The 26278-nt window shown below is 31.1% G+C and overlaps 1 protein-coding gene across 1 annotated transcript in view; it reads left to right on the top strand.

Moving 5' to 3' along the window:
• The window catches only part of LOC147068272 (calpain-9-like), a 369841-nt gene that overhangs the window by 297663 nt on the left and 45900 nt on the right, over positions 1-26278 (top strand). The window contains exon 5 of the mRNA XM_085953230.1: positions 25032-25172. Within this exon, the coding sequence (XP_085809356.1) occupies positions 25032-25172 (141 nt within the window). The remainder of the gene's footprint in view (positions 1-25031; positions 25173-26278) is intronic.

Genomic DNA, 26278 nt, shown 5'->3' with positions numbered 1-26278 from the left:
CCTTTGCAGAGCCACACTTGGCTCCGTCTCCCACGCCTTGGCTTGCTTGTATTCTTGCGGAGGACTTCGCTTCCGCAATTAATTGTCATTAACATAATCGCGGTAATTATTGCATAATTAGCGTTCGACGGACCGTGATGTCGCCTAAACGCAATTGTTTATCGTGCTCATCGCGAAAGCATATTTCTTTGAGATGACACTTGTGTAATAAATAATACTTTTCAAATAAAGAAATTCGTTAGAATATAATTTACGATTTTTAAATTATTGATAGTCAGACGTGACGTCGTGGATCATGGCGTTTCATCTAAAAGCTGCTGGGCGAAAAGGTGCAAGGACTCAATGTTCCGGTTGGACGTGTAAGGACAATTCTTCCTAAAAGATATAAATTTGAAAACTTAATAAACTAAATTTTACTAGTAAATATAACCATAAAAATAATATAATAATAACGTAACCTATGTACCAAATATGTGACACAAATTCACATTTTTTTTACAATTGTAAGTTTATCTTTGACTTAAAAAAAATCTTTCAGATACATATTTATTAATTAATACACTTGAAGTTGTAAATTATCAAAAAAAATCTCAAATTGCAAGCTTCGTATTTTTCCGCTAGGTTCTCTGTTTGTATAATATGATCCCCCTTCATGTAATTATATAATGATAATAAACATATATTTAAAATTGCCAAGTGTTGATAAATCTAGCAATTTTAAGAATGACGCTATTTTGTACCTTGTCGTAAAAAACTAGGTGAACGTTAACATTAACTTAATAATTCTAGGTGGAAAAGCAATTTTATAAACTTAAGAATAATCCATTTTAATCCCCACAATTATCAATGGATTTTTTTGAATTACCATCAGTTTTGTCGTAAATGTGTATAGTTTTTTGGTTTGTCTTAAGTATACATTGACATATTTTGTTATTTTGTAAAATAAAGGTTTGGTAGTATTAATTTAGTAGTAGCCTTAATGTTTCCATCACTTTCCTCTGTATTAATTATCTGTGTATTACGAAAGAATAAAAAAAAATATAGAATGACACTGGCAAACTAAGCTTCTGGGCAGACTAAAATACTACATAAAATAATATTATATAAATGGCCATTACTAATAATAATCTTAGTAGATGTTGATAATTACATGGTGACTAATGATGAAGAAAGGTGGAGACAGTAAAGAGATGCATTCATCCAGCATTGAATCTAGAGTAACTGATAAAAGAGTTTGTAGTGATATAACAATGTGTCAACACAACATATTTACGCTTATATGACAGCATTTAAATTTGGTCCTTAGTAATTAAACCCATGGCTTTGTTATTTTATAAGTAACAGATACGTTTTACGTCCATTTCTTTTTGATGATATCTACTGGATCAATTCATTTTATTATTACATCAAGGTTGGCTAGTATTGCTCAAATTAATGATGAATAATTGCCCCTCTATCGAATGCAATTTGTTTTAGTTTTTTTTTCTTCTTCTTCGAGCGAATATGCTCTTCAATTTTTTTCTCATTCCTAAAGAAAAAGCGTTCGCCGTAAATAAATTGCTAGCCGAACAAATGCTTTTTTAATTTTTAAATCAAACTTAATCACAACCGTTTATTTTTTTTACAACGTCTGAATATTATATTCGCCATAAGTACTTACTACCTACTAGAATACTTTAGGTCGATTTGTTCCTCTGACTTTTGTTTTTATTCAATTTACATGCCTTAGGTAACCTTAAGGTCAATGTTCACTCATTTATTAAAGTGTAATTGTTTATTAAATTTATTATGTCGATTTTTTTTTTATTAAAGTTCAAAATATATTTTTTTTCATTTTTTACCGTAGAAGCACATCGTGTGTTACAAGACAGTCCGATTCTCGATTGGGATGGCCGATCACTGGACGGTCTTGGGGTGTTTGAAGGACATGTGACGTTCTTTAAGCCACAATATGAGCCTGCATAATATTAGATGCGTAGACGTGGCGAGAAAACGTCGTATGTATGTTGAAATCATAAAATATTCTTCAACCTACAATCCCTACCCTTGATGAAAAGAAATAATGTCTGCTAAATTTAACATAAAGAGAAAAAATAAATTTGTTTATATCAACTTACTGTCTCAAAAGATAGAAAATACTTTTAATTGCAATATTGTTTTGTTATAAGTACATATTAAACTATATGAATTCCATAGATTTCATTTATATAGATGCAGTGATTGTCTTTAAGTACCTACTTAATATTATTATGTTGACGAAAATAAGTCATTTTTGACAACAAAAGTAGACATTGAAGAAAATAGGGTACTGTTCGGTTATACGGAATACAGCGGAAAACGCATTTTGAAAATAGCCGATAAACTGGATTATTTGTTATTTTGGATTAGTTTAGGTTAGGTTAGGTTGGGTTAGGTTAGGTTAGGTTAGGTTTGGTTAGGTTAACCTAACAAATAATCCAGTTTATTGGCTATTTTCAAAATGTGTTTTCCGCTGTATTCCGTATAACCGAACAGTACCAATAGTTTTTTATAATATTACTGAGGCTTTGATCGCCGCTTCTCCTCTGAATGAGGATCCGTTGTTCAAACCTTCTTTCAAATGTTGTTAAAGAAATTTACAATTATTTTACCGAGCTCTCCTGTTTTCCCGAATGCCAGGGTACATTTTTCAAAAACATCTGAAAGTCACTGCAATACACCCAATATGTTTTATTATGAATATATTTGAGCACGTTGGCCGGAATCCAATGGTTGCGGGTTCGAGTCCCGTTCCGTACCAATATTTGATGGTTTTGACTTTCAATCGAATATACACCCTCGTGATGTCACATGACATCATTTAGTATTATACTCGTCCTTCACCGTTCAACGTGAACTGTTGTCAGATGGAAATAAATAGATTAGTAAATTAGAAGTACAATCATCAAAATTAAAAAAATAAATTGAATGATTCAAAAGAATGTTAGGAAGTAGGTGCTTGTAAGTATCAAGTTGTTTTTTATCAAATATCTGACATGGCTTATTATCGGGTATTTGATATCAATCAATATCAAATTCATGTTTTTATTGAATCTTATAAAATTAGAACATTACTTATCATTTTTTGATTTCAATGCAATACCTAAATCTCTTTCCGATACGATCACTCACGGTGAACTGTAATACGATAAAATGTTGTACTTACACTTTACATGTAACCTATAGTATTATCTAATATCAATGAACTAATCATTAATGATTTTATTGAAATCAGTGCGGCCTTAATTAGTCTTATTCAAACATAAAGTCATCTTTAATTCGATGAGATGTTCTCTGAGATTTTCTCACGATATTGCAATTTGGTTGCAATATACATCTTGTTATACCTATAAGTATTGCTTAATGACATGTTGTACTGTTGAAGTAATTGGAGTGATATTTAGAAGATTTCTTCATTAGTTTTTTTAGTGCCCAAAATACACAAGATCGTTATTCATCTTCTTCCATTCATATTATCATCACGGAAATAATAATAATGTTTTGTGTTTTAATGCATCGTAAAATATATAGGTGGGTACTAAAGTATGTATAATGCCTAGTCTAGACCGAGCTACATTATTTTATCCGTAAACGAATTATATAAATATCTGCAAATATCTGTCCATAGGTAATTTACAAACATTTGTTTGAAATCAGGACATGTACCCACTTTCGATACCGAAACCGATATTTTGCATTTTATTCGGAAAAGATTCCTTGCGGACAAGCGTAATTTGATATCGAACTGGTATCATTATGTCATAATATTATGGCGAAAGATGACTTTTGAAACGAGGTAGGCTGTGGAGATTATACAAAAATAACACACTTATCAGGTATACTTACGAGAAATAAGAAGATAATACGATATTATTACTGATGAATAGGTACACACTTATCATAACGACACACTAATTTAATGTAATCTCAATAACTCACTGACGAGATGAAGTTGTGTATTTTCCTAAACATTTATACACATCAAAAATCATTAGACAAAATTATTTTTTATTTTTAAAAACAATCTACCTATTTATTTAATTATATATACCTATGATCGAGTTCCTTAGAAATATATATTTTTAAAATTTTCTAATTATTAATTATTTTAATAATATTATTATATGTAAAGATTTAGGCTTACAAATTAGAGCCTATCGTTTTGTATACGTTACGCCGAATGTACGAAATTGACTATTACATGAAATGGGCAAAATTTTGGCTAAATCATGTAATAGTCAAGCCCGTTGCCTTATTCATGAATTAGGTAAATTATCTACCGAGTACGTGAATTCGTCAGGGTATGGAATTCTTAAACTGTCAACATGACAGTAGAAAAAGTAAATTTAATACGGATGGTTTTATTAGTTATAATTGGACATAATATAATATTATTATTATTATTAGGTTAGGTTAGGTTAGGTTAGGTTAGGTTAGGTTTTGTAATTATGAATTCAACTGAATGTCCATTTTGAGGTTAGCTAACAAGTGTCAACAAACTATCACAAACATACAATCGACCATTGCACGATTGATACCCAAGCACGAATCAAATCGCGAAAATACCTTTTAATAAAATTCTTCCGTTTTCATATTATTATAGTTCTAGATTTTTTTTGCGCATAGTAAATGGATATTAACGTCATTGTAGTTATTGATTGGTATATCTATATATTATAATCAATGACATTTGACACATTTGGTTAGTTTGATTAGTTGCAAAAAATACCACCGGAGCGCGACCATCTATTTTGACCATAGATAATATACGTAAATTTTGACCAATGCATAAGCATTTGACACATTTAGTTAAGTTGCCAAAAACACCACCGTAGCGCTACTATCTAATTTGTCCAATGCATGATCTAGGTAGGAAAATTACTGCCGAATTCACGCACTTGGCAGATATTTTGTCTAATTCATGAATAAGCAACGGGCTTGCATTTTTCATGATTTAGGAAAATTTTTGCCCATTTCATGTAATAGTCAATTTCGCACATTCGGCGTAACATGTACACTGCTTCAGACATCCCGAGGTCACGTGACATAAAGTCAATACAGAAAAATATCAACATTGCCGGAAAATAATTTGACGAATTTTTTAAAAACAGGTGTCTCACTGGCATATTTTTTAAAAACTTCCAACAGACGTGCTGTAGTCTGTATTTCTTTATACTTAATACATTCCTACTTTGTATATTTGTACATAGTTGGCAAATTAAATTATGTTTATTGAATAAAGTAATTATATACTTACGTCAATATGCAATTGTTTTTTCTTCTTCTCAAGAACGTAGGTTTTAAATAATTGCCTAGTATGGAGTCTTCGTCACTGTTGTATAGTGTACGTATCGTTGTTAGTTATGTTTTGAGGTTGTTCAATTATTAACATGCTACACAGCATTCACCCCGTTATAAATAACGTTTAGGTATAGGTACCAAAACGGTGAGTTTTCTATGCAAAAGATATTCAACTAGACAAAAAGAGCTAAACTACCTATAAAAAATATTTGTAAACTTAAAAAATATAAACTACTATCGTGCAAGCATATTATTTTTAAATGGCAACGAAAACCATCGAAAATTGGGCATACTTACATAAGAGTAGAGCAAATTCGCGAGAAATGTGTATAAAAATATTACTTTCAATAAGAATTTATAAAGGAAATGTAATGACATCTTGTGGAACAATTTATTATCGCTCGCGGTACACCGGTTTTGAAACTCTGTCTGTAACTTAGAACATTACTCCTATCAAATTATCCAGTACCTACATATTATTTATTATAGTCGTTTATTTATAATAATAAAATAATGTTAATGCACTACTAATGTAATTAAGTAATTAACATCAATCCAATGAATCGTTATCGGTAAGCGGTTTAATATTTAATACAATAATAAATAATTGATTTCACTATGTACATTATTAATTATTATAATTCAATAATTTTAACGTTAAAATTATTTAATAGTGTAATTTGATCGTTTTCACCGTAATTATTTATCCAGGAAGTTATTAATAGGTAAGTGGTTGATAAATACATCTCTGATCTTGGTGATTCATTTGAATAACTTCTTCATTCTTTAATGGTTAGCCGGTATTAGACTATCAATTATCTTTTATAAAGAATATTTTATAAAATATTTTACAGTGTAATAGTCTATATTTTATAAAAGATCTTTTATAAGAGGTAATAACACATTATCTTTTATCAAAACCAATTTTTATTAAATCAGTAGCATAAATAGTGTACACTAAATTTTGTTAGCCAAATTGTCTATTCCACGTCTATTATGCGTGGTTCATTTTCGTAGGACACTCACGCATTCAAAACCCTGCGTCAAAATTTACTGTATTGGGATATAGCCTATCGGAACTCTATTTATTAATCTGTTCTGTGAGTATTACCAATATAGTCGTTTCGATTGACAAACTTTAATGCATAAATATTATGATACAGGTGTAATTAATGAAAATAACACATTCTTTAATTCGTATTTAGGTTTATCCCATATTTATTCACACTCAAGATTTAAAACATGTTACACTCTCACCGAAAAATAGTGGGCCTTGCCCACATGGCCACTCACTTCCCATAATAATAAAATTGTTGTGTGCCCTAAGTAAAATCGGAATTGGGTAGTTTGTGAAGCAGTCGTAATGTAATAAATAAATGTATGTAATATACATATTGCAAGTTCGACCGCAATTTTAAGATTGGTAGCTTCTTCAATAACTAACATCGTGGTATTTACAAATAACTTTGTTTGCGAAAGCGACGTCCCTCCAAGGAGGTGAGTGTCTGGGTTTGTCAACCTACGTCGGCGGTCGAAGACTTGCATCTCCACATGTTCGCTGACAGCTCGCATTGCTAAATATAGTTCCACCATAGAAAATTCAAAACTGATTTGTTCATAAGATCAGCGTCGCACGGATAAATAATTGTCAAACCGTTATAATTAAATGAATACAACATAAATTGCTTTTGGGATTAATGAGACTATGAGTATCTAGTGATAATTATGGTACTATTCTGGGCCTAATAGATACCCTAGATAATCTTATTTGAAAAATGCAATTGTGTTACTGTTTTAGTGCACTATTTATTTAGCGATGAATATTGGTAGCTATATACTATACAATCTCTCAGACATTTTAATTGAAACCACATTTGTTTTAAATGAAATAATTAGATTTTTTCTTATCTCAATGTACTTCTATGGTCTAGCTAGAGAAAACAGTAATAAACGATTTCTATTGTCATAAGTTTAAATTTTTGAATATATTTATATCATACAAATTTAACTAGTTGATTTACAGTCTTGTGATTGTCGGCGTAAAACATGATATTATTTTGTAGCAGTTTATCACGATATTATACAAAATTACAAAGATAAATCAAATGCAGATATGTATTTATTGAGAAGGAGAAATTTGCATGAAAAATTTATTATCGAATCATTACTTCTAATCCTGACAAAAACAGTGTTTTTTCATAATGTTAGTAAAACAATAAAAACATGCAAGATTTTTCAGTTTTCAGTTTCAAATTACACAAATTTTTATAGTTATGCATATTTTTTCAATCTCGTAAGTTCATCAAAAATATAAAAAAATGCTATTTTTCTAAGATTGTAATATATTTTTTTAAATTTATTGACCAATCCTTTTAATTAAAATTATAATTATTTATTATTCCATGTCCGATCCTAATATGGTCATATGGGCCTCCACAGAGTGGAGGTTTGTATTAACAGATTTTATTTTTACGAGAAATGGATGTCAGCCACTTGCTCAACCTATTAGGTCCATACTCTGACTCAAACACAAATTGAAAAACAATATGTGTACTTGCCAGACCCAGGATTCGAGCCTGGGACCCTCGACACTATAGACCGGCGCTTACGCCACGCGGCCATCGTGGGTGTATTAAAATAACTCTTGATAATCTATTTCTTTTATTCAACGAATAAGACACAATATTCAGAATGTAACATTCTATAATGTACTGAATATACAAATTTTGAAAACACACACACTAGAAAAATCATTTTGTTGAAAAATAATTACAAGATAAAAAGAACTTTTTATATACCACGTTTTTAACTTTTTTCTTGAATCATATAAACTTGACAATTCTATGTATTAATAATTTAGGACAAATAAGGCAATTGTATACAAATCATTTTTTTTGCAACAAACTAACAAACAAATATAGAATAGTAAAATGTCATTTTGATTTCCATAGTAACGTACGTATGTATTAATAATTTAGTTGTTAGGACCACCCCCTTAGCAACCAATAATAGTGGATTGGATTACGGATTTCTTCCGAAATAACTTTTCATACAAAACAGAATTAACTGAAAATGAATTCAAATCTACTTAAAGAATGCATTGGCATGGTTTTCTGATATATTCTAAAAGTTTCAAATGTCTAGCTAGTCGGGAAGTTAGTTAAAAATCGATTGCAAGATTTGTACTAGATAAACAACCACCGGACAAACAAGAATACCAGCTAAGAAAAACGTGGTAAAATACGACACCCGACGGGACTTGAACCTGTATCTGCTGGATAAACATTTCATGTACTACTAGTAAAAATTGTCGTGATTCAATAAGATTCCCGTAGCTTAATTGGAAAAAGCATACTGGCGCGAATCCAGCAGATGCAGGTTCAAGTCTCGTAGGGTGTCGTATTTTTTTCTACAAAATGTTTTTTTCTAGTGTATATAATTATATTACCTATGCATGAGATGTTTTCAATTAATTATGTAACTATAATATAAATAATAACTCTTATTTTTTATTTAACAAAAACACGTATTTTTAAACTCAAATATCACATTGAAACTAATTATAAAATTCCACGATTTTGAGATTAAGAAATCGAGCATAATATTGCAAACCCTACTAGGGATATCCATTTATGATGGTCAACATATTATCTCTATATTGATCTTTTTGTAATACTTGGATTTTGGGATATTGTCAGTAAATATGTTTGCCCTAGAATATTTCTCACACCAACCCGAGAAAAGTTTTCTGTATCAATATTTTACAAAATAATTAATAATGTCCACTTTATTTAAACCCTATAAAAAGTATTATTTTATTATAATTATTACTTTATGTTTGTTATATTTAGGATCCTAAAGATACCCGATCTTGTCAGGACGGCTTTTGTCCACTCCAAAGAAAATTGTTTCAACTGATAATACAATTTACACACCCGTTTATGAATAAAAATACTGCAAAACACTAAAATTAAATAAATATTATTTCTGACCTTCACTGATCTATTTAAATCGAGATTCATTTAAGGTAAGGAGGCTCCGCGAGGGATAAGCCGTCAAAGTCTCTTCCCTCTTCGACTGCAGACCGCAGTGCAGTCTATTGCAACCATTACCCATACTAGTTTTAATGTAAATGCAACATTTCAAATAATTTTACTTGCTAATTTATCCTAATACTGTATAACAGTAGCCTGGCTGAATCAAGTTCACGAGAAATATCGATTTTCAATGAGACTGAAACCAAAATATTCCTGCACTATACGCATCGAAGTTATATAATATTTAGCACACGAGAAGATAATATTATTTGCCACTTTATCACTTCCTTACTACCAACATATTTAAACTTAATCAAAATTTACTTATTTATTTTACGTGTTCGGAATTATAGACCCGTTTATATGGCAGTCTTCTTGAGCATGTCTTTTTACCGTATTTGACTGCGGTATGAGCAGGGCTCGAAATGGACTGGATTTCACTGGAGCGCCGTTCCGGTTCACGAAACCCCCACAATTGCTATGAGCATGAGCTAAATAGGACATATAACTAAAAATCTAACTCAGTTATTTTTTATAAAATATACATAAAATTAGGTAACTATTTACATATATTTATATTTTCGAAAAATTATTTGGTGTTCCGGTTCGTAAAATTTTCCATTTCGAGCGCTGGATATGAGCGTAAACTAGCATATAATGTTACTACGCGCCTTCATGGTGGCGATTTTCTATGAAACAGACAAGGATGTCTATTTTTCACGATCTGGGTGCTATCACTCAACATAACTATTAGTACTTTTTTTAACGAAGTTTAGAAATTTTATATAATTTTGTCACATCATACAGCATACTGTGGAATATCAATCACTTAACCTTATTATTCAAGAGCATATTTTGGGTAAGCGAGAAGAAGCCCTGGCAGAATAAGTAAGTCCTAGCTAATGAATCTGAGTGACAGGTTTAAGTTCAGCGGCCCTATGTTATAACTTGCGAGTGCAAGCTTCCCGGTCGACATGACGTCATATGACATCATTGTGACGTACTACCGGAGTGATAATAGCATTCGAGAAAATAACGCTGGTCAGACAGCGGCGTTATTCATTGTCACCATACACATATAGGTGTTTCATCATGATGATATATATGGTGAGCACTGTGCACTGGGCGGCATGCCTCGAGCGTGTATTGGCTGACGTCACAATTACGTCATGTCGTCTGGTGACACACGAGTCGATAGTTAGGAAATCGCGGTGCTGCATTTTATCCATGGTCAAATCCATTCATACAAGTTCATCCATCATTGTCGAGATCCGATAATAGATGTGACATAGAAAAAATAATGACGATTTATCGCACTGGCAATATTTTACCAAGAAAGCTTCCAAAACTATCCGTGTATCTAAAATCGTTATTATATTCTCACCGGTTAAGATCTCTTACATTTTCAAGACCATCCTAGCCTCTAATCTAAAAGCAGTTTATATCTGTGTGAGAGTTACTTCATTTTTTGCACTATTTAAATATGATTGAAATTTCTTATTTTTTGATTAGATTTTCTTATGTGAGACAGTCTAATTTTGTCATTTAAAAAAAAAAAATCCTCTTGGACTTAAGCCTTGATGTTAATTTCAATTATAATATATTTATTTTATAACAACAATAAAAAAACCTTTACAAACTTCTCATTAAGCTCATTAGATAAAAGCGCCGAGCTTTCGATAAAAAAATACGAGAATAAGCCGGATAAACTTATAAGGAAAACATTTAGAAGCGTCTTCGCAGTGATAGTAAAGATGACGCGTGTCGAGGAAGCCACAGTCTTGACCTGTATGCATTGTATAGTGATCTTTCTTTATTGTCTTACATAATATGTTGTGGGCGGCTCAATTCAAAAATACCTAAACACTCAAGAGAGTCTGCAATATACTGAAGACGAGGAGAAGGGAGACCTAAACTGTATGAGCTCACGCCATACAGAGTGACATGAAGATATTTGTTTCAAGACCTACTATAAGGCTGTGACACAAAACTGTACATTTCAATAGTAGTGCTAGTTATTGCTCATACTTCGATAAATATGGTAAACTGTTTGTAGACAATGATGATTTTTGCATATTTAAATAAATGGTAATAAATTAAAAAGAAATATGAAATCAAAAATCTTCATTCATTGTGAACATGTTAACGATTTGCGTTCGAAGAAAATAAATAATTAGCACTACTATTGTAATTCGCAATTCTGTGTCACGACCTGAATATAGTCAGCCTCGATTGGGTTATAGTATCAAAGATGATGAAAACTCATCTACATTAAACAAATAACGTCAATAAGTGTAATTTTTTTTCATCTTACCTACCTAATCAATATCTGTAGAATTTAGTAATATGACGCAGTATAATATACCCCTTATTTATGAGACTAATATGAGTAATAAATAACGGCTCTAGTGGTGCAGTGGGTAAGGCGCTCGCCTTCCACCCGAGAGTTCCTGGGTTCGATTCCCGGTCATGACAAAAACATTTATGTGTTTTTCTCAAAGCCTGGGTGTTTGTGATTGTTCAAAATTACTAACAACCACCTTGTACGAAAAAGCAAGGATATGGTTATTAATAATTCTAAAAAAAAAAAAAAAACTAACCTGGCAAAAATGAAATATGTATTCTCCAACTTACCATTTAAGGAAAGATCAACAGTAAAGGTAGCGGTAGATAGATGACACTGTATTTCATGGCTAAAGTACTTCCGTGGCTGGTATGAGTTCAGCTCCACCAAACTTTCCCTGGTAGTAGATGATATAGTAAATATCGCCTTGGTGGTTGTCGACACGATAAGACGAAGAATTGGTCTAACATTAAACTTTAGTACTATACTTATTGTTGAGTAGAATTAACATAGAATCGGGATCATCCGTAGGTAATGTAAGTCGGTAGTATTACTGACTGCCTTATAAAATTATAATGTGGCAAACTTCTACGAAAAATTTTCTCTGTATTTGCAACGATATTGCAATAAATCATGCAACTGAAATGAAACTCAATTTATTAGAAAAGTTTGCGGACAAAATGCACATCCGAATGTTATTCCATTTTTGCAAAAGATTTAATCTGTCCGCCGCTTAGAATTTTGCTGACATTTCAAAAAGCCATTGAATATCAAACAGATTGTTATACACATACCATTTTTTTCCTTAAACTTATGTTTATTATATAATTTGTAAAATGCATTTTTATTTTATGCAACTCAACGGTTTTTGTGAGAAATTTCTACCAGCATAAAACCCCGTTTACACTTTTGCAAGGATTAACTGCTGACAATACATATTAACATGGCCATAACAACAAAAAAAAATGCATATGTAAACACGTATTTTCGTTGTAGTTACAATGCATGAATCAAAAAAGCCTGCGCCTGCGCAGTAGAACGATAGTAACGAACCTGCCGGTAAAAAAACAAACTACACCGCGCAGAGACTCATTTTAAGGTTAACCGATTTTCACGACCTATATAATAAAATAGTAGAGATTGGCGAGACAGTCAGCATTTTTACGTGTAAATAGTTATTATCGCGATAGTTTAAAGTACACACTATTGATGCATGTAAATCCATGCACATGTGCAGGCGCTATAAGATACGATACGATAATATACGAGTTCCATTATTAAGGGAGGCGGCGATCTATTACTGGATGAAAGCCTCATTTTTTCCTATTTTCGGTCCATGGTTATTCGCTGTTACGTACTTTTGTCAAACTTGTTAAAGTCTGTCTATTCGGCTGATTTTAGAATAGCCAAGTGTTCGTTTGCCCCAATCTGTTCACCGAGCGACAACGCCGTCTCATTGCCAGTGCATCTAGGGCCGTCATATCGAATGAAACAGTATCGGCAGCCTATATCATCCTACTATTATTATTTAAGTATGCACTAATATTTTTATATATCTTAAATTAATGGCTCATGAGTTTATAAGATATAATTAGCTATTTATTTCTTTGTATAATTTCAATTATAGGTTGGTAGGTACTATTTATGAATCTACTTATTTCTGTATAATATCCGTTATCGATAATTTGGATATCTTGTCCTTACCTATGTTGCTGCTCTAAGCAAGGTTCAAGTAATGAGCTTAAACCAGTCTCCAAGATAATCGAACCAGGATATTTTTCTGAAAATACTTCGTTTACCGGATATCTTCACTTACATAAATGATACATACATAAGTTGATAGCTGTCACTATTCAGAACGACATATGTATTTTCAAATAATTTTTAACAACTCTCTAATAATCAACATATATTATTATTTCACATTTCTATTTGAATAAATTAAAAATACCTAAAAAATATTAATTATTGATCTGAAAATATTTTCGACCAACAGTGTTATCTCAAGGGTTTGTGTTAATTTATACAGTTAATATTTTTTTTATTCAACGTTTAATTCACAAGATTATACAATGTTACATGCGTTTAAAAAATATATTATTATAATTAGCAAGTGCAAGTACGTTAAGACTAAAATTTTGAGTCTATGAATCAAGGTGAGTACCTACCTAAAATGGAACTTTGATTCAAACAGTTCAAACCACAAAAGCCGGCAGTCAATATTAACGAAGCGCTTCAGTGGTATGACTTTTAATTCATTTCATTGTAATTCGTTGGATGTAGGTGGCTGAATTGGTAAAGCACATTAGCTGGAATAAGTCTCGCTCGGTACAATAGTTTTAAAAAGATTTTCTCTAATAAATATATTTCTAATATTTATCCAAAGTAGATATATATTTTATATACTTAGTTAATATTCTTATTACGTTGCTAGAATTAAGGTGGCATCAATTTACTCAAAGAAAATACAAAGTTTGAATATTATAAGCATTTTAAATGATAGGTACCACCGCCTTGTCCTCAATTATGCACAATGCACTCTAACGCACTTTGTTGCCATACTGTAATATGATTGTAAAGTAGTTGACAAAAGACGACCGATTATTTCACAATAATTTTAACAATAAAAAAACTCCTTTCCCCTATAAATATATGAAAATACCCTTCGAAGGTTCTATTTTAGTTATTATGCTACTATTTTGTTTTGTGGTTTTATTAGATACGAGTGTTGTAAAAAAGTCTTCCACGTTTATAACAATGATGCAAAGTATTTTCAATCTTTATCGTCACTATGGAAATAGTCTGAAAATCAAAAATGATTCGTTCCTGATTTAATAATAATTATACTTAGTGATCTTTGCTGGGTTGAAATTCTTATATTAAAGCTGCACCTGCATAGTACCTATACGTATTTTCTTAAACAACTTTTTCCACTAAACTATAAATGCATAATAGCAAAAAAATACTTCCAATGCGTAGAAGTATGTAATTAGTGTTATTAAATAAAACAATAGTTGGAATTTCTATTGAACCTTTACTTATTTGCAAATATCCGGATAAACAGATGTTTTCACTTGAAATATTTTCGTTAATATAGTATAATTTCACTATCTATGTGCCAAAATGATCAAATCAATATTATTAATTTATTACGTGTTTTCACCAATTCAATAGCCATCACAATTATTTATATTATATATATGTAGATAAATAAAAATGATCTATCCCCGACAAAAATGTTTGCACACGCCAAAGTGCATAAAAAAAACTGAGTGAGCTAATGAATAACTTATATTATAATAAGCCATCTCTGTTTGTGTCGGAAATTGTAATATCCCTCTATAACCTAACATTTACGGTGCAAATAAATTCCGTCCATTTCGGTGATGTCACCTTCGGCTACCGTACGAGATTGACAATTTTGGCTACACCAATAAGTTTAATAAAGTTTCATCGTCATTATTTATTATTTGTTTTATCTATAAAATGATTGATAAGTCATCACAACTTAATTACAATCATAAGTATTTCTATAAATTTTTACAGCTTACAAGAAAGCCGATTATAATAATATCTCAGTCGCACCGATTACTTTTATATCTCTTTCTCACAATTAAGTACCTATGTCCGTCTTTGTCACATATATTTTTAGATATATCTCTATTGTTTGTAATGAAATGCGATGCTCTGTTTGCAATGTGCATTTATAATTTCATTTATGACACGTAAATGAAATCTGACGGATATCTATCAATTTTTAATATAATGACATTTTAATTAGATGCTTGATGATTCTAGGAAGAGCTAAAATATTAATATGATGAAGTACGTATTAACTAAAATATTTGCAGTTTAATTGCCTGGGTAACCTAATGTCACATTACAGTAACGGGGGTGTTAAAATAGTGGAGGCACCTGTAGATTTTTGTTCTTATAATAATCTGACTATTACTCATGCATGGGAGATTATCTCATATATTCATTACATTATTATTGCTTGCGATATTATTGTTATTGCCTAACGAATGCATCTTTTACATGAATCGCCGTGCAATCTCGGTCGCCGCTCCGCAACTTTGCTTTGCTATTCTTTGTGACTGCACTGGACACTACGACACTACAGTAGCGAACTTAGCAGATTTATTCCTATTTTAAAATATCGACATATTATAATATTGTGTGTGATGGTCTTTATTTTTCAATATCATAGTTGTTAATAAAATAAAATAAGTTTATTCAGTGTAATTCCATGTGGTTAACTTTTTATGATTGTTGTATGTTGTTGTAGCTGTTGTTAATACTTTGACTTAATTCCCTTATTTTCTATTGTCACAGCAATGAACGTATTAAATTTCAAATTAATACAAAACATTATTTTGAAACCCCCAAAAAAATATCACTTTTTTCAAAATTTCAAATTTCACTTTCCGGGCGAGTGCTATCTCACCTTCAAGCTATTGATCTGTGTAATACGATTCATGCGGATTATTTATTATAAGTACGTTTAAACTGAGGTATTTACTTTAAATTCATCCATTCTTCCATGCTTCCCAATATGTACATACGTTTTTGAAGTTTTTCAATGTTTTTTTTTCTATAGTAAAAATCCTATTAGCTTTGTGTATAGTTTCAACTTTTTTCTGAGATTTTTCAAAAAAAAAAAACAGTACATAATGTAAAATAAGAGGATTAAATTTGTGGAATGGAAATCAATGAACCTTGGAATAATCGTTTATATTTTTTAGGGAACATATTTTTATTATAACTATCGTTAAATTAATTGTATAATTTACGTGTTGACAAAATAATAGAAAGATAAAATATACAATATAATAATTTGAAAAAGTGTTTTCTGTAATATAAATAGAAATTCTCAATTTTAAAACGAAGACGTGTAGGTACTTTCTTGTGAGTACGAAAACATTTTATATTAACATATTGTTATAATGTTCATTTTTTAAATTAGAAAGGGTGGGACATAGGTATAATCAAATGCTTTCCTTCAGAGCCTCCTTATATGGTATATTTAGAGCACATGGGCTCATAATTGTTTTTATAAGAATATGTATTGTCTCTAAATAATATTGATGTCGTATAGCAACCTGATTTCACCTCTGGTAATGTGCAACAACACAAATGCATCCAATACAGAAGACTGTTGGCTAAACATCTATGTGTAGCCTACAAAGTGTTTAATTCAACTGACTTCTGAGACTTGCAGCGCGAATTCCATTCGCGTTGAAAAGAAGTTCCAAGAACTCCTAGAACTAACTTTTAATCAAATTATTTATTATTTAACAACGCCATATAAATCTTGAACGGTATGTTTGTCAACAAAAATGTGTAGTAGTTATCTGACGTATGTCATTGTTTCCAATAAAAAATATTTTACACGCGGCACTCTCAATTAATAAAATATTATATTGTAAGTATACTCGAGGCAGTGTTTTGAATTGTGTCAGTTAGTCAAAATTCGTATGCAATTAAATAATATTAACGAGTTTTTAATTGTACATTCTTTCATAATCGGACAAAAGTGAAATAATTTCGAAAAGTTCAGACATTTTCGCTAATAATTCATTCTCAAATCGGTTTTAATTTCAAAATGATTTTATAATAATGTAATGATATAATAATGTTCTGCTGTACTGCTCATGTAATATTATGTATATATATATAATATAAATGGTAATCAGTTTACTGTTCCGGTTCTGAGCCTTCTTCATTAAAACATTTAAGTTAAACACTGTCGTCTCTTTTGCTTAGACCCTTAGACCTAGGGATTGCAATAAGGGTATTTCAAAACCAGTATTCAATTATTCATCGATACCGAAATACCGGTTTGAAAAATCCAAAATACCGGTATTTTTGGTATTAAGAAAGCATACATACACATTTATGTTTTTCGAAAATGATTTTAATGTTATTCTTTCATTACTTACCACTATATTATATATTCAATTTAGTGTATAATATTATGTAAGTTGTATGCTGCCGAGCCGTAAATATATTGACTTAAGACTTAAATCAACAAAAGTTAAATAACATTAAAATAAAATCCCTCAAATATTTTTTTATAAAATTGACGCAATGAATTAACATATTATGTGGAAAACCAAAATATTGTTTATTTAACAAACGTTGAATTTGAGAGAGCTTTTTCTGTACCCGGATTTATAGTATTTGTAAAAATTAGCTGTTCTAAAATATTATGGTCTATATATATCTATAAAGGTCAACATAATAAATGTAGTTAGGTACTTTAGGTTGCTATAAAATAGTGTTTTAAATATACTTAAATAGTTATATTTATTGATAGGTTCTTCTTTTTTCTATAATTTGTTTTGACCAATACCGGTATTCAATAAAAAATACCGAAATACCGGTATATATTCATTCGGTATTGCAATCCCTACTTGGACTATTCATCTAACATCAACACATCCTTTCTCCACACTTGTAGTAATGATCAGCTTTCCAAAGTAAAAGTTGGTAAGATATTTGAAGTATAATTCTTTGACTTTACAAAGGCACACCCACACTCTGATAAGCAGAATGTGCAGTATCAGAATTTAAATGACAAAATATTTATAATTGCTCTGCACATGAGACGTGGCTTTTTGATGTGAAAGAATTATATAACAGAATACTCTTGCTTCCTACAAAATTGTGGAAAAGTGTCTTATTTTAACATTGCTGTAGAATGGAGTTGTTTGTGCATATGTCACTCACTGTATCCGTCAATAGCATAAAAAGTCGCCTAAGGGATTTGAAAGAATTATATACCTATAAGAGTAATCAAAAAATTACGAATAGTGCAACGTAGTATAGACATATACGTGTTGGATACGGCGTGAAAAAACCACTAAATAAAATCAATGAATAAGTATGCAACGGGGTGGGCATGCCACTCGGTAAGTCGACAACCACTGGATAAGTGCCGTCACACAGTGGTACCCAAAGGAAACTACTGACTATAGGGACGCTCTAAAACCTGCTGGATCGACAAAACATTAAGTTCAGTGGATGGACGTAACAGCAAATAACTAGGGGACCTAGGGGAGGGAGGCCTTCACCCAGAAATATATCGAACCCGGCTAATGAAGATGTAAAAATACCCATACTAACTAGTGAACACCCAGATAAATGCAACGTTTGTTCTTATACCATTGTAACGTCTTACTACTTAAAAATACATAAAATGACACACACTTTTAAACACAATTTTAATACAATGTTTGTTCTTTAACATAAATGCACAAAGTAGTATAAAATTGTTTACAGATGATTCGCAGACGTTAAAAAATACTTTTAATGATTCACAGATGTATCGATTTGCATTCAATATTATTTTTGAGGAGCTTAGCTCTATTGCCTTTCAGTATTTCCAAGAGTTTTAGCGCGCATTTACAGTCGGTATCACCCAATTTAGAAATCACTGCTCTACACTTGCTGTGTGACTGATAAAAAATACTATGGGTTACTCCAAGTAGTTTTTCGTGCACATAGATGTAGGTAGTAGTAATTATAGAAGTATACCGGGTTTTCCATAATATCTTTATCAGGCTATTAGTGATTGATGTAAAAGCAGAAAAAAACATTTATAACTATTGTGATGTAGACCTGTTAATTAAGACGATTAAGTGAAATATTCTAGATACGTTCATTTCTCTCTAAGGTCACGGTCTTGTAAATTATATCGACAGCATATAAGTATAAAATTAGATGTATGCATCCAATCATCCGAAACAAATGGTGCAATATTGACAAATGTTATTACGAAGATGACGGATAGATGAATTACATAATGTGAAAGACAGGGGAACATGAGTGATAGATTGACAGAGGTTAATGGTTATTTTGAATACTGACGTGAGGCGTATTCAAAATTAAATAGCTATTATTAAAATAAATACATCATAAGTTAGAAAACATTTTACGCTCATGGGTTTTTTTACGGAGTATAAAATGTATTCACATGGGTGAAGGATAATTACATAATTAAATTAAATATCGTTATTATTCAGCCAATTATTTGATTATTTATTAGTATAATAGAATAAGCGTCGTCATCTTGTTTTTACACAATTAAACTGTCTCGGTAATGTAAACATTTTGAACGAGTAACACAAAAAATTCAGACTCGCAAGTAAATGAGATTTATTAGAGTAATCTTTTTCTTATTTGTTTAAAAAATTCTGTTTAAAAAGGCTCCTGTGTCATTATCTATTTCAGTTTTCCGATATATAATATATAGGCATATATACCTAATATTGATTCATTCAATTCGAAAAGAAATCCATTATAATTGTGTGAAACATCAAAACAGCCTCGTACTGATGATATAATTGTAGCTCGAAATACTTTATTAATTGAGTCAGCATTTACTTCATTGTCCAAAATGATAATTTAAAAAATATATTAAAATCTACACATTGTATTTGCAAACAACCTTTTATATGACTGTTTTTATGTAGTTTATAACTAGCGGCCGTTTTATAAACGATGCATTTGCAAACTGAAAACCTACATTAATAATTTATTTATTTATTTAGAAAAAGAGTATTATGGCATTACAGCGATTGGCCAATGCGCCATAATACATAATATATACAAATATATAAAAATATCTTAATTACAAATAACAACTAATATAACAAGAAAGTAGAGTGTTGTAAAACTGTTCGCGCCTCCCTTCGCAACACTCCGCGCCTCCCAGTTTGGAAATCGCTGACCTATGTAGAATAAGAGATCAGAAAAGTAAATGATTTTTCATTAGTTTTTACCCACTGAGTATGATTTGATACCTGACAAGATTTAGATACCTACATGTTAAATGTTAAATACATCGTCATACATGATGACGTTTTCTTTTCTCATTGCATCAGTGTCGACTAAATACAGTGGTATATTTCTGAATTTATAAATTCATAGTACATACCTAATATAAATTTTATTGTTTCAATGTATATTCTTTTTAGTTCGTGCAAATACTACATTATGATAGTCCGATTTAATTGGGTAATTGTCAATCATTTTTTCATTGCATTGGTCACTTTAATTAAATGTAAAAAAAATGTAATAATGTGCAATAATTTAAATTTGTGCGCAGCGTACCTACCTATTATTTAACGCACGCCAAAACTTACTTTTACTTATGTGATTTGGTCAAATTTACAGTGGTTTAATTTAATATCCTCTCATTATCTGGCGCGGGCTTAGAGACGCAGAGGCCCGAGGCACTGACTGAACTACCTAGTAATAGAGATAATCAACTCTTTCCTATAATCACATACTATAGCTAACAATATTTATTAGGGATATAGGATGAGAATTATGACACATGAAAATATTATCACATATTTGGTTTATTTTTTTGTATGCGTACGTATCTATTGAGTGGCTTCTTTGATGTCAGTAGCAGACATTTTGGTATGTTTCTAAAAATGTGTTAAGTATATGTCACTTCCTTCCATTTTCGAAAGTGAATAACATGCTGTCACTTTTATTTTGTTGTCTGGTTTTTCGTCTGGATTTTAGGACTTGGAGGTGAACAAATAACACACCGGAATTGTTTTGGAAACGGCAAGGTATATTTAAGTTAATATTATATAATAGTTACATTTTTAGTAATTTATTTTACGGAGGAAGAAATGTACGTGTTTGCGATTTGGCTGTTTGCAGCGTTCTGCCCGCCATCTTGTGTTTCGCTTTCAACCAGAAGCATTGTCAAAAAGGCGACATTGCAATATTTTTCAACCGTCATAAGCTACGGCATTGCCGGCTCTATTATTTATTATTTATTTTCGTAATCAGCGCTTTACTATTTGTTGGATTTGATACCGACTCGGGCCTCTTCAGATACACAGAGACATTCCAAAATGGGACCATACGGGGGTGTAACATATACCTACTCAATTTGTAAAAAACACACCTTTTTATCGTTTTGGTATAATTTAATAATCGTGTTGTATGCCTGGTATGAACTGTTTCAATCCCCTTTTTAAATCTTCTGATTAATCGATCGCATCATATGCATCAAAAAAATTGCCGCTGCTCATAATATTGCAAGTCTTCTTTCATTACATGTCACGGTCGACTATATTCAGGCCGTGACACTGATTTGCGAATAACGATGGTAGTGCTAGAGTTATTGATTATCTCAGAATGTAATACGGTAATCTGTTCGCAATAAATGAAGATTTTCGAATGAATATTTCGTTCAAATTATTACCCTTTTTTCAATATGCAACTACCTGCCTAGCACTACCATCGAAGTTTATAGTTTTGTGCCACAGCCTGACTATAACAGTAGCGAAGGGTGGAGGTAGGCTGTTAAGATTCGACATAAATATAGTGCACACTAAACTTTTTCAGTCATACTTATTTGTTTTCATTGAGCTAAGAATACAATTTGAAAATGGTGCTGGCCAGTTTTTAAAATTCAATTACATCTTGCCTAAGCCAAACCACAATTATTTAGGTATGTTTTGGGCGAGCCGACAAAAATAGTGTGCATTTTTTCAGTCATACTTATTTATTTTCGTTAAATTAATATACATATTACAGATTGTGTTGGTTAGTTGTTTTGCTCTGCCTAACCAAACCATGATCGATAAAAAAATATTCTTCTATCTATAAAATAACTAAAATTATGTATGGATTAATGACATAATTTTAGATATTTTATAGATAAACGAATATTTTTTGACTATTATCTACAATGCCTTGAAATTGGATTTAAAAAACTAACAAACACTATCAACACATTATAGTCTTAGTTCAATGAAAACATACACGTTTGACTGACAAAGTTTAGTGTGGAGCATTTATGTAAGATCTTTACAGCCTACCTCCACCCTTCGCCACTGCACTATAATGGGTCTTGAATACATGTCTCGTTGAATCATTATAATGAGAGTAATAATTATAAGTAAGTGAAATTTTAATAAAACAATATTTTTTTATATACAATTTATTAAAGCTAGTCATGTGATAAATGTGTCTATGGGTAACAGAAGTTAGTGAGGATATTTTGTTTCCAATGCACCCGCAGTGATGGTTGGGTTCGCAAGGCGGCGCGAGACAAAGTGCGCGCCGCTGTGTCCAGTAGGTAAAATAATGTTAGAAACACCTGAATCTCCTTTTATGGACAAGATGCATTGGAGGCAGATAATATGATAGGTACGCTGCCGACCTACGTGTTGATACTAAATGCCGGCGAGGAAGCGCTGACGGTGGAAGCCGTCGTTCGCTTTCTTGGAATGGATGGAAGGTAAGAAATCTGGAGAGCCTGCTATCACAACATTAATTTAAGTAGTGCCAGTCATCCCTACTATTCGATCAATACAATTGTTTTGAACGAAAGATAGTTCAAACATACATTCGTTTAGGCAGTTTTCAAACAAAAGTTTTCAATAATATATAACTGCAAGGATATTAAACAGGCTGCGTGGATAAAATTTTAGGTAAATTTCTACCAATAAATATTAACGTTCCTTGTACGATTATTTTTAAACTCATTCATAATAAGTTATACTCATTATTGTATTGTTATCTCTTAATTGCATGGTTACCTTTCAGCAACAAATTATATTATTATTTATATTTTTTTGTGTGAATGACATTTTATTTAAAAACTTGTAGTTCTCTGCAACGGACAAAGTGTTCTGACAGTATAGTTATAGTTTTTATTCACAGGTGCCACTGTTAATTTAAAATAATATTAAACATTATCGATTAAAAAAGTAATAGGTATGTATATTAAAGCGTTTCTATCACGTATTTACGGCTTAAAAAACGCTCCCCTGTCAAATATTTCCGCACCAACTAATATTTGCATTGTAACAATTAGTTCAAACCAAGAACATATAATTATACTATTTTCAATGCTACCGTTCGTAATTGGACGTAAAAAAATGTTCGGAAATATGTTACCATTAATTACGAATAGTTAAAGTTTGTGTACAATTTCCAATGTTCACCGAACCGATGTATCTTGGTCTAGACTTTAGAGTCTAGACTAACCGTAATAGTTAATATAAATAATAGTTATCATTTTAATTTAGCAACCAATGTGTGGATAAATAAACATTGTTTAAAAGGGACACTTAAAATATTTGTATGCGCATGTGAATTCTAGAGTTTGAAAATTCTAACCATTTTCCTTTGATATCAACGTAGGTAGGTATCTATTATAAACGTCAAATTTGGTAAAATTCCTTTACAAGTCTGTAAGATGAAACATATATAGACATTTTCATGTGATGACTTCGCGAAAATATTATTTAAAAAAAATAATACAAAAACAGTTATTATAATATTTAAATTTGCGTAGATCCAGTAAATATTACAACACACTGTGCAACGTACACAGGTGGATGAATAGTGATTTATGAAAATAATGTTTTGTGATAGTTTCTAGCAATAAAACATATGTGAATTACTTATTAATCTACATCAAGTTGAATGCCTGGAACAAATCAATTAAATTTCATACTTAGCGTGAAGTAAAAAACTAGTACCTATGAAGTATTATCTTAGGTATACGTATTATGAACCTTATAGTATATATACAAATAACACATGCCTTGAGTGATTCATAAGTAAATGTAGAATTAATTATAACATTGGGTTATTTATTAGTCCTTATATACATTAAGTTTATTGCAGTTACCATGGACTTCAGTCCTATAGAAATGGTGAGGAACCTTTTTATGCTTGGGTGCTAAAAAAATATTACAAATAGGTTGCTAAAATTTAAAAAAAATGGGAACTGAACTTTAAGCTTCGACTGGGCACTTTTCCTCTAAATGTTGAGACTTTTAAGCTCTTTACAACAAAAGTTTCTTCAATGCCATCAGTATTTCCATATAAAATAAATATTCCATCCAGAATCCAAATGGAAAGATTTTTTCAGCTTTCTTACCTAGACTTTGTTTTCCGTCTGTGCGGATTTTTTCCCCCAAAGTATAATTAAATCTATTGTCGCCAGCTGTTAGCTTTCGTTTCTATTTTTTTCAAATGCTACGTTTCGTTTTAACTTGTCTGTTTAAAAAAAATGAATCTGTGTTCCTCTAAAATTACGAGGTATTATCTGGCGCATATCTTCTTTGCAATAATGATCCCAGTCAAACAGGAACGGTTGACAAGTATTGACTTATCGTACAACCAAATAGTTTGTGTCCTTTATGCTTATTCAATTATTTCGCGTACCTGCAGACTATTCATACATGTAAAACATGGCACCCATGCCATAGGTTCATCGCCGATGTAACTTAGACGCTATAGTCAGCTAGAGTGTGTATTAATGTTTATTCTCTTTGTTACAGATTCAGGTTTTGGCACTTTGGCGAGTGGAAAGAAGTGTTAGTAGACGACAGATTACCGACGTTTCGGGGGAGATTAGTTTACCTTCACTCCAGCACCTCTACCGAGTTCTGGGCTGCACTAATGGAAAAAGCTTATGCCAAGTGAGTGTGAATTATTTATTTACATACAAATTATACACCCCAGGTTGGGTTGAGATGGTATAATTAACGTATGTCTAGTAACCCCCGAATACTTTCATTAAAAGAGTATGAGGGACAATTTTCAGCGTTACGAGAAATATAGTACAATACAATTCTTGTTGGTTTTTCATATACCTATATATCAGTGGCGAAGGGTGGAGGTAGCGTGTTGAGATCCGAGTACAGCCTCCTCCAAGGACGATATGTCGAAGATCGTAAATTTCTGTTATATTTAATATTACGTGAATATGTATACAATGCGTATTAACGTCTCAGTTTGTCTATCTGTCACTCACTCTCTCCATCATTTATCGAATTAAGTTTGTACACATTAATATTGGTCGAAGTAAATCAAACATTAACTAGTATTATATATATGCAATATCTCTATTTAATACGTATTACGGGAATTTTATCTTGAATTATGTAATACCAATATACATTAATATGTGAAACAATTTTTAGTCGTGCATATCAAATATCTTCATATTTTATTATCGCAAATTTGAGCTTTGAAGTTTAAAATTGAACCGTAGTGACTCTAGTAATTTCTAATTTCATCTAACATCATAATTTGAACTGTGTGTGATTTCTCACGGATAATCTTGATACTAAACTTGATAAAATTATTACCTTCGAAATACAGAGATGTAAAGAAATGTGTAGTATTTTTAATATACACACATCCTTCTTATATTAATTAATAAATATCTTATATATTTCTAAAAATCTGGACTCTATAAAAAAATATTCTTAATAAATTTTATATAAATTGATTATATATAGTTAATACCTACTGAGTATTCGCTGATTTGTATTTTAGCATTTATCGCAACTAAAACTCAATAAGGCATAGTGAGTACTGTCATATTTTATTAAATTTATTGTACACAAAAATTGTGTGAATTATTCGAGGGCTTAGTGTCAAACAACACTATCTACAAAAGTGCAACTTTACAGGAGAGCCAAAAATCGTTATTTTAGATTCTTGTAACTCAACAAGGGAAATGTTTATTTAAAACCTAATGTTAATATTTTATAATTTATTGTGTATTGTACATTTATCT

This window comes from Rhyacophila brunnea, unplaced genomic scaffold, assembly GCF_057557595.1.
Source record: "Rhyacophila brunnea isolate RB1 unplaced genomic scaffold, BYU_Rbru_1.0 scaffold_3, whole genome shotgun sequence".
Lineage (NCBI taxonomy): Eukaryota > Metazoa > Arthropoda > Insecta > Trichoptera > Rhyacophilidae > Rhyacophila > Rhyacophila brunnea.
This window is presented reverse-complemented; position numbering and strand designations above follow the sequence as displayed.